General features: G+C 52.3%; 1 protein-coding gene and 1 pseudogene across 1 annotated transcript in view; one reads left to right on the top strand and one right to left on the bottom strand.

Moving 5' to 3' along the window:
• Nucleotides 1-1,062: 1,062 nt before the first annotated feature.
• On the bottom strand, nt 1,063-1,178 carry LOC112477398 (annotated as a pseudogene).
• Nucleotides 1,179-2,322: 1,144 nt separating this feature from the next.
• Nucleotides 2,323-10,947, top strand: part of CUNH16orf78 (chromosome unknown C16orf78 homolog) — an 11,309-nt gene continuing 2,684 nt past the window's right edge. Inside the window, exons 1-3 of the mRNA XM_006908836.1 lie at nt 2,323-2,472; nt 5,617-5,730; nt 6,234-6,363. Of these exons, the coding sequence (XP_006908898.1) occupies nt 2,323-2,472; nt 5,617-5,730; nt 6,234-6,363 (394 nt within the window). The remainder of the gene's footprint in view (nt 2,473-5,616; nt 5,731-6,233; nt 6,364-10,947) is intronic.

Consider the following 10,947-nt stretch of genomic DNA (forward strand, 5'->3'; position numbering starts at 1 on the left):
CACCCCCAGGCCTGAGCAAGGCCACGTCGGCTTTGTCCAATCAGCATTTTTTCTTTTTAAATTTGTTTCTGACTAATTTCACCTAAACACCTGGATTTCGGGCTCTTCTTTAAAAATCAGAAGATCTGGCCTCACAGGGCTGAACTCCACACGCGGCCACAAAGCTGAAGCTGAATGCCCCTTGCCAACTCCCTCCACGTAGCCCTTCCGCCTAACCCTCAGCCAGCTGCGTCCCCACGTTAACCTGCCTCGTACTTGAACTTGAGACCCCAGTGCAACGCGGTGGAGATGGAAAGTCTCGGGGAGTACACAGGTTCCAGGCCTCATCATTAGCAGCAGGGTGTCTGAGTCACCCACTGTCTTGCCTGGACCCTGGGCAGGTGTCTTGGGCTCTCTGGGCTTTGGTCCCTCCCCATCTGTGAAGTGAGTGAGCACCAGGGGCCTCCACGAGCATCTCCAGCTCTGGCGCTCGGACACCCCAGCGGTCTTGCAGTTTGGGCCCCTCCCGTGCAGTCACAGAGCCTCTGGACGGCCTAGTTCTGCCGTGACACTGGCTGGGGGGACGAGGGAGCTGTTACTGCAGTGTGATTAACAGCCGACTCGCCGCATAAAGCAATGGCAGGCAGGAGGCCGTGGGATGACAAATACAAAGTGCCGGCAAAGTGTTAGCCGAGAACCGTATTATCCGGCAAAGCTTCCTTCAAAATCGAGTTAAAAATAACGACATGTCCACGTACGCACAGGCTAAAAGAATTCATCGCTCACATCCTGCAAATATATAATGAAATGAATGAAGCCAGATACAAAGATGTGTGTCTGATTCCGTTTCTGTCACTCAAACAACAAAACCAACCTATCGAATTACAGGTCAGGGTAGTGCTCACCCTTGGAGGGAGGTAAAGTGACCAGCAGGGGCCGTAATGGGGAGTTTGGGTACCGGTTACACAGACGTCTTCATTTGTGATTCTGGCACTTTTTTTTTTAAATTATTTTTTACGCCTACAGCACCTGTGTCTTCATTTGTGATTCTGGCACATTTTTTTTTTTTTTAATTATTTTTTATGCCTACAGCACCTGGTCTTCCTAGGTGGTCTCCCATCCAAGTACTAACCAGGCCCGACCCTGCTTAGCTTCCGAGCTCAGACATCGGGTTTGTTCAGGATGGCGTGGCCGTAGGCCGTAGACCATGGACCGTGGCTCCACTGGGGCGCGAACCCAGGACCGTCTGCGTGTAAAGCAGACGTGCTGACCGCTGCGCTATGGAACCACGTCCACTGGCACGTGTCTTATACAGTTTCCTTCGATAACGTTTACTGAGACGAGGAAAAGGAAGCCCGATCCTGTCACTCCCTGCCTTCTGTTCGAATCTCTCTGTGGCTTTCCCTTTTCTTCCCTTTCCTTCCCAGTTCGAGCCAACATGTGGCCCTTCGAGGTCCTGTCCGGTCTGGCCTCTGCCCGCCTGTCCGGCGTCATCTCTCGCGAGCCTCCCTGGCCTTCTGCTGCTCCTCGAGTGTGCGTGCTCCCATCCAGCCGCGGGGCCTTTGACGTGGTCCTCCCCCCGGTCCGGCGCCCGCGCCCGTCGAGGGCTGTTTACGCTTAGTGCCTCTCGCTAGCGCCCCGGCCGGGTCTGCTGCTTTCATCCCGGGCTGTCACAGAACTACATTCCTCTCCTTTGGTGGCTCGTCTTCATTCCGTCGTTACGGGTTCCTCGAGTAATCATTTGGCTGCTGTTCTGTCCCTCCCACTCGCCCACGTGTTTTAGGAGGTCTGACTATGCTGTTCTCTGCATGGCATCCCCAGCACCCTGCCTGGCGCTTCGTGGGCATCCGATAACTATCTCTTTGATGAATAGAAAAGTAATCGAGACTGAAAATCTTCATTCTAATTATGAATGGAAGCTCAGATGCCAAACCGAGGAATTTAGATCTTTTTTTTTGTAGGCTACAGGGAGCCATCGAAGGTTTCTGAGAAAGGGAGAGACGTAGGCTGACCTTTGTCTTAGTAATGGCTTTATGGAAGTTGACGTGGAGAGGCCACAGGGAAGGCCGTGGCAGAATCCAGGTGAGGGACGGTGGCCGCGTGGGGAAGCCAGTGTCCCACTCCACTCTGACCCCAAGGGCCAGCCTGAGAGTGACCTCACAATCACACTGCAGACCCTCCCACACACCCTTTAGGACCAGGACCCCCCACACCCCGCTGTCTGAGTCACCCGGGCCAGCAGCTAGAGACAGAAGGATGGACGAAGTGAGTGTTTACCACCTTTTGGCCGAAGGCTCCAGCCAGGCTCCATGATGGCAGAGAAGGCTCCAGCCAGGCTCCATGATGGCGGAGAAGTCCGAGGACCCGAAGGGCTCGATGCCCACGGAGCGGAAGTCCATGTGGAAGACGGCCGAGGAGAGGCGCATGTCCGACCTCACGCGGGTGTTCGAGTGGCTGGAGCGGAGGCAGGGCAAGAAGAAGCAGGCTCAGCCGGTGCGTGCTGCCGGAGGGGGCGGGCGAGGGGGCCTTCGTTCCAGACGGCTGCATGGGGGAGAGACTGACCTTGACTCCGAGGAGAAAAGGCAGGAGGGTTTCTGAGCACTGGGGTGAGCTAGCAGAGAAGGACTGGAGGCTGTCGGGGGAGGCCATCATGTGATCAGGCCGGCTGTGTCTGCTAATTGTCACTTAGGTAGTTGGGCTCCTGCCCTCCCGCGGAGATGGGGTGGCGGGGAAGCACCGTCTTTCTTGATGAATATGCTTCAAAGGCATACCTCCCAAGTCCTTGAGAAAAACCCTCCCGGGTTGTAAAACTGGAAAGAATTTACAAGCCGAATGTCCTAAAGGAAATGCTATAAGGGGCTTCCTGGGCCTGGAGCCTGGAGCCTGGAGCCAGGAGCCAGGGAGTTCCCTTCCGGTTGTCAAGGCGAAGGGCATTAGGTTCAGTCAAGGTGAAGGGCGTTAGGCCGACTGGGTCAGTGTTTGAGAAGGCCTGAGGGTGGCGGCTTCTGGGGTCTCAGTGTTGGCAGGGTGGAGTCCTTCCCACCGGCCCCAGACACTTCCGTCCTCGTGATGGCTCCGGGGTCAAGGGGCATTCATTGTCCCCTGCCACTCTCCCCACTGGGACTCCTCCTGACATCCCCCTTCCCTTCCCCCCTGCATCGGAACCAGTTCTAAGCAGCCCAGGCTGCCGGAACAGGACCCGGCATACACAGGGTCAGAGGCCGGGCAGTCCTAGATCAAGGCGCCGGCCGACATGGTGTCCGACGGGAGCCGCTTCCTGGTTCACAGGTGGCCGTCTTCTCGCTGTGTCCCCACATGGCAGAGAGGCAGGAGAGCCCGCGGGGCCCTATTTTATCAGGGCACTCACCTCACGAGGCTCCGCCCTCACGGCCCAGTCACCTGCCAAGGTCAGTGTGTGAACTTGGGGGGACGCAAACATTCGGTCTAGAGCACCACCCTCGCCTCCCCCTCCAGGAACTGGGACAACCAGTTTAGCCTCGGTTTCCCCCCTGGGCCCATCGCCTATAGAAAATCAAGCCATGTCCTTGGAAAGTCGTCTCCTGACCTTGACTCCCCCAGTCCCCAGAGAAAAATGGCATTATACTGAGGGCAGTGGCTTTTACGAAGCGTTTCCTGAGGTCCAGGCCCCATGCTTAGCACTGCGATGAGCTGTCTCGTCACCGGCCCCCGCAAGGCTGCAGACGGGCATCGTCCTCTCTCCCCAGCCGAAGGGTAATGAAGCTGGGGGAAGAGGAGTCCTTCACTCGAGCTCGCAGTTTGTTAAGGGCCGAGCCAGGACTCGGGCTCAGACCGATGCAGTCCCCGGGTCACGGGCTGCGTTGGGCCGACGCCCCGTCCTGCAGCACTGCCCGCCCTTCAGGCAAGCCTCACCCCGCCAGACAGACCCTGGGCTGCCAGGTCTTCAGACCAGCATGTTTCACTGAGGTGCTAACGACTTGCTGCCACCTGCCTCCTGCCCCACCCCCCACCATTTTTGGGGTGTGGAGACTCAACCGCCAGGTTGCTCAGAATGCAGTTTAGTATCCATCACAGAAATCATATTCACCCCTCTGATTACTATGTTCGGTCCCATTTCTTCTCACTAGGATTATAGCCTAATAATGTTTTCACAGTGTTACCTTATATGTGGCTTTTATTGTAAATAATTTTGGACCCAGGGAGGGAACAGAAAACACAATTGAACCTTCAAGCATCATTACCCTCCCCAGAAGCACTTGGATTTCGGCTGAGGATGAGGTGGAAGCTTCCAGGGCAGGCCTCAGACAGCACGGGTGGCGGGGGGCCTGTCAGAGACGATACCTGGAGGGGCGCTGGCTGTGGCCGCCTCTCCTGGTCTGGGCTGTGCCCCTCGTGATCCATTTGACATCAGAGAAGACCCCGAGGTCCAAAGTCCAGGCCACGGGCCTCGACTCAGTGGCTGCTACAGACCCTTGGTCTGTGGCATCACCACATCCATTCCACGCGGCTTTCCCAGAACGGGCCGGAAGCTGCTCCAGTGACTCCCGAGGGGAGGCTGAGGGTCGTGGGGGAGGTGGAAGGGGACCTACCTCTGCAGGAGCTGCCCTTGGCCGCTCTCCCCTTAACCTGGCCCCAGCTCGCGCCCCTCTCTCCCCATTAATCCAAACAAAACCCCAAGGTTGGCCAGCACCCCCTCCTCGGATGGCCTTCAGCACGCCCTTGGACAGCGCCCTTCCGTACACCCGACCGGCTTATCAAACACTCCTGCCCACGTAGGTCACCAGCGTAAAAGGAAGGCTTGGCCCCCCACGCAGTGATCCATGCATTTCTCACAGCAGCCCCAGGAGGCAGATCCTCCTGCTGTCCCCATCATCAGACGAGGAATCTGAGCCATAGAGGGAGCAGGCACTTGCCCCAGGATGCTCAGCCACTAAGCCTGAGACAGGGTGCCAGGCCTGGCCATCTGACCTAGAGACCAGTCTCGGCCACCATCTCCCACAACCAGCAGCGGCACGCCCCGAGGAGGCCCCGTCAGTGAGAGGCACCCTGTGATGCTGTAGCACCCCACCCTACCCTTTATGGACTGACCTGGATGCCCCCTGGGGGCCTCTCCTCAGTGGACCCTGGTACTCCCAATGTGCCCGGGGAGAGTGGAAGGCCAGGCACATGCACAAGGCGCACGTGCTCAGCCCTCGATGGCCGTGAGGAGCCCCGGGAAATGAGGAAGGTGGGGTGAATTGGGGTGACAGCTCTGGGAAGACAGGATGGGGTGGGGAGGACTGAGGGCAGGAGGGGTTCTGGGGACAAAGGGAGAGTCCTACTGGACTCGAAATCAAGGTGGCCTTTCTGCGGCTCCAGACCAGAGGCCAAGGCAGGGGAGTGGCAGCTAGAAAGGCCTTTGTGGGGCTGGAAGGAATTTTTATCAGGCTGGGGACGGGGCTCTTACCTGGAGGGTGAGAGGGAGCCAGTGATGGGCTCTGAAGTGAAGATTGCAGCCAGCCGTGGGGGCCGTGTGATGCGGACACCAGGGTATGTTAGGGGGAGAGGCACAGTTGGGGGACAGGAGTGCCAGATCCCGCTCGCCAGGGAGCTTCCCCTCTGTGGGGACAGAGTGGTCAGTGCCATGGGGGTGACAGCGCGCCCCTCCCGCCCTTGCAGAAGAACAAAGCCAAGCCAGTGACATCTCCTAAAGCAAGTAGGAGAGAAGACAAGAAAGGCAAAAACATCCAGAAACAGAAGAGAGATCGCCACCAGCTGTCATTCCCTGAGCAGGTAACAGCCCCTCAGAGCCACCGCGTCCCCACCAGGTCCCTGTTCCTGCACAGTGTCTGGCTGCTGCTTACAAAGTTTTCTCAAGGCTCTAAAATCCACTCCCGCCTCACACTGACACCGAGCTGGGACTCGCCCCATGCAGCGCAGCCTGACAAACGGTCCCTCCCCCGGGGACAGGGACCACTCGCACTCCTGTGGTTGAGGGTCCTGTCTGCCTCCTCCCCCAGCCATGCAGGAGACACCCAGACCTCAGTGCCCCAGGCTGTGGTGTCCACAGCCCTGCACCCCTCCCTGAGATGGAGTCGGAAAAGCCAGGGGTTGCGGGACAGCCCTGCCGCCCTGCCCCACGCCCGCCCCCGCCCCGGAGCCGCCTCCCGCCTCCCCGTTGGGCCTTCGCTCACCTGTCAGCAAACCCCTGAAATCACTCAGTCTGGGGGGGAAGGGGAGGACGCTGGCCAGCACCTGCTCCCCAGCGTGAGACCCCTGTCCTGCTCCCCCGCAAGGCCCACAGGCTCAGCTCCAGAAAGGACGGAGACGCCGTCATGTACCGCAGGCTCTACGGGCTGGAGACCAAGGGGAAGCGCCTGAGCATGGTCCCCGGGAGCTACGCCAAGGACGGCACCAAGAAGACCGGTAAGGGCACCCGGCCCCCGCCGCCCGAGCGGTCCTCCCCCGCAGGGACCGAGAGTCACACCGTTGTCAGCGCGGCAGCGTCCACAGCAGCCCGCCCGTTGCGGACGTGGCCCGCCTGCCCGCTAGCTTGTGTCGCGTCCTCAGGGACGGGGGCCGCCGTCTTCGGTCGCGTGCTCTGGTGGGGGCCCCTTCGCTCTGGCTTCTCTGAAGACTTTCTTTTCGAGCAGGTCGATCAGAGTGGGCGTCCACGTCATCCACGTCGTGTTTCTCACGTTTGCGTCTGGGGTGTGTTGACATTCTTGGTTTATAGTTTTCAGCAAATGGGAAAAATTGGGGCCGTTATTTCTTTAAATATTTTTTTCGGTCCTCCACCCCCTCCCTCCCTCTCAGGCGCCACAGGCCACGCGAAGACCTAGAACTTACTGTGTTTTTCCCCCCAGCCTTTTCTTTTTGTGTTGATTTTTCTTATATTTTCTCTTGCTGCGTCTTCAAGTTCACTCATCTTTTCTTGGCCATATGGATCCCATCGAAGGTATTTTTCATTGCGATGTGGTGGGTTTCGTTCTAGAACTTCAGTTTGGGTCACTTCTCCATCCCGTGTCTCTCCTTCCCACGCCCCGGCCTTGCCGAGCACGTGGAGCGCGTCATGGAAGCCGCGTAGTGGTCTCGTCCACGAGGTCGGTGACCTTTCTGCACGTCCCGGGTAGGGCTCGGCTGAGAGGGGTCTTCTCAGACCTCCGTGGCAATCCCAGCCGCTTCCTCCTGCTGCTCCGCCCCGGGAATTCTAGCAAATTCTAGCAGCCTTGGCCCATCTGCTCCGTGTGCCCGACTCGGGGAAGCTGTGGTGTCTGTCCGTTTCCGCCCTCTGCGTCGCGGCAGCCGGCCAGGGCCTCGTGGGACTCACCTACTGTTTCACCTCTCGAGGATCGTTGCCTTGTATTGCCTGTTGTTCAGTGTCTGAAAACCACTGTTTCATGTAACAGGCCCTGGTTTGTTTGTTTGTTAGTTTGTTTGTTTCGTTTAAGGCGAAAGGGTAAATTTGGCTTCTGTTACCCCATCTTGACTGAAAGCAGAAGTCTCGGGTGGGCCTTTCCAAAACGTAAACCTGATTGAATGCAGTGGCGAGTGATTGAACATTTTAAGAAGGAAACCAGCTACCGAGTTGGATTTGAATTTTTAAAAGGTCACTCTGGCTACAGGTCAGTAAAAGATCCCGGGAAAGCAATCTGAACACATTTCGAAAGTAAATCTTGGCAAAGTATGAGCAGCTAGACTAGAGAAGGGAATTTATTCGCCTCCCCTCCCTTTGACCCTCTGCTCAGGGCACTCTGCAGATGCCAGAGCAGGGTGCGTGTCTCAGGCAGAGGGCTGGAGGCTGATAATACAATGCCCTCTGTCTCCACGACTGCAGAATTGGACCCTGGAGTCCCACCCATGGCCCGCTAGAAATCTAAACTATCTGTTCAGCCAAAGACCAGGACTCTGGGTCATTTCTGTCCAGAGGGTGACCAGGACAGGTGCCCAGAAAAAGGCAGTGACGACTTGGGTTCACATTTTCCTGGATCCACCATAACTTAGCTCTGGCATCTTGGGCACGTGACTCAGTCTCTCTGCTCATTTGTTACACGAGTGTGCCATGTTTGTGAGACTGCAGTACCCGCCCCCACCAAGCCCCTCAACCTGTGCCTGGCACATAGGCACTCAGAAAATGTTAGCTGACGGGCACAATTATCATTGCTATTCTGATTACTATGTTTTTTTTTCCTATATGAGACTCACCTTGACCCAGAAGAGGGTCCAATGTCTCGGGAAAGGCTATGGCCCCTTCTGCAAAGGGGTTCCCTTTGTGTTAGTGAGACATGCAGCTCATAATTTTCCTAGTTTCCACCGTACACACACAGGGATGGCTAAGGCCACCTGACCCCGTCACCCTCCTAGGGACCAGCAGTCAGTCCAGAACACGATAAAGAATCCCAGTTCAGCCACTAACTCATTATGAGACCCCGGGCAGGTTACCGCCTCCCTCCCGGGCGCCGCCTCGCACGTGTGTAACTATGGGAGGCCCAGGCTCGTCGCCCCTGACATATCCTGGTGACGTTCCCGAGCTTGACTGATGGAATCGCACCAGGAAGAACAATTCGCCTACAAAGAGAAAGAATCAAAGTAGCATCGGCCTGGAAGCACAGTGGCAGCACAGTCTCCTGAGAGCGAGGATCCTGTCCCTGCCCCCCTGGAGGTCGCCGTTGGGGCGAGTGAGTGATATTTGCAGATGCAGAAACACTTAGGGACTTTCTCCGCCATGTATCCCCTCATCTACAGAGAATGCTCCAGAAGATGGAACCGGCACCAAATTAGGAAATAATTGGTTGAAATCAAATCTATAGACACACTTAAAACCAGGTAGCACAGAAAGATTGAAATCAGAAGGATAAACGAAGAGATAATAAATGCAAACCGGTGAAACCTTGAAACCCACACACACCAAAACTACAGCAACTATCGATCCATATTTAGAAATGCAAAGAGAACCGGATAGCAATGCAGCCGTAGTCGGGAATTTTAATACACCTGTTTCATAACCAAACAGGTCAGATAGACAATAACAAGACACACATAGAGCACTCTGTCGATGCAGTTAACAAACCAGACCTTTACATTCGAATAGAGAACACTCATCAAAAGTATTTACAAAAATCATCTGTATTTTCACCACACACACACACACACACACACACAAAAAACCACAACATTAACATTCAGAAAAGCAACTATGTTAGGGCTACCTACATTATTCTAAAGCAATAATTATAAATAAAATTAAGATCAGAAGATACCCCACTTTAACAGCTGGAAATTCAGAAATGCTCCTAAAATACCCTTATTGCAAAGAAAAAAAAAAAACTAATGAAAATAAGCCTATTTGACACTAAAACCTATGAATGAAGGCAAAATATACGATTAGAAGAAAATTTACAGTAAGAACTAAAAATGATGGTTCTTCATAAAACTAAAAGTGACAAAAGGAAAAACTAATACTTTTATGAATTTAATAGGATAGAGGAATAATTAATATAAAAAGATAACTGATAGATTAAATGCCATCTGAGATTAATGAAATACAAGGTAAAAAGTAGTCAAAAGGATAAATCCAAAGCTAGCTTTTTGAAAAAGCAAGTGATGAATAACATGAAGTTATCATAAGTCTTGTTAAAAAGTAAAAATAGACAAGATTTTGTATGAGAAAGGGTACGCAAGTACAAACAAGAAATACATTAGATGAATTGTAATACATTACTACATACACCGCTGTACAATATATTTGAAAATCTAACAGAAATGGATAATTTTCTCTCACTATAAATTATCAAAATTGATATTAGAAGGAGCAGAAAAATTCGAACAGAGCAATTTCTAAAGTAAAAATCAAAAATGGTTGACGCCATCCCACTAAAAATGGTTTCCCGCCAGGTTCTAGCTAACTTTTAAAGAACAAATAATCTCAGTGTTCCTTCAACTATTGCAGACTTTATAAAATATGGACATTTCTGCATTAATAGCAAGCCATCATAATCTTAATGTTAAAACAGTATGCAAAAAACTAGGCCAATCTCACAGTAATACAAATGCAAAAAATATAAAAACTCAGCAAATATGCTCAATATATGAAAATATACCAAATATGGCAATGTATGAAATGAATAATACACCATGACCAAGTGGGATTTATTTATTATAGCAGATCAGGAATAGTTAGGTTATCAATATCAGGATACCTAATACCATAATTTATTACATCAATAAATTAAAAGAAAAACCATATGATCATTGACGATACAAAATCAATAAATAGAATTGAACAATTATTACTAATAAAAACTCTACACTAGGAGTAAAGCTGTTAAATATTGTAAAACATATACCAAATATAGCGGCAAATATTCTAAATGATGAAATGCTAAAATCATTTTAATTAAAATCAGGGACAAAACAAGGCATGATTTCTGTCATCGTTATTGGCATCATTATGGAGTCTATCAAATGCAGTCTGTCAAGAAGAGTATATAATTTTTATAAATATTAGAAGGAAGATATTTTCATTTTCCCTTGATATGACTGCATATCTGCAAAACTTAAATTCTAGTCGAAAATTAATAAAAGTCAGTATGGTTGTTGTTGTAGTAAAAAAAAAAATTTGAACGATAGTCTTCTCTCTACTCATCGTACCAGTTGGAAATGGAAATGGGAAAAATACATTCCACCTTCATAAGTAAAAATTTGTAAACTACTTGGGAGTAAATTTAAAACAAAGAAAAAACTTCAGGCCTCCAAACTCTAGCCCCAGCAGCATCCCCACATGCGGGCAACACCAGACTCTACCTTGCGCACATTTCCGCCTCCGCGCTCTCGTGCCTGCCGTTCCTCCCGCCTGAAATATGTTTCTCCCTTTGCCCTCTACTTAACTATTTATGCTTTAAAAATCCAGCTCAAAATCGATCTCCGACATCTCCCCTTACCTCCTCTAGGCTGAAGTTCCTTTTAAGGTGAACTCCGTCTGGGAAGGGCAGGGGGTGGGGGCGGGGGGGG

Source organism: Pteropus alecto, unplaced genomic scaffold (genome assembly GCF_000325575.1).
Source record: "Pteropus alecto unplaced genomic scaffold, ASM32557v1 scaffold123, whole genome shotgun sequence".
Lineage (NCBI taxonomy): Eukaryota > Metazoa > Chordata > Mammalia > Chiroptera > Pteropodidae > Pteropus > Pteropus alecto.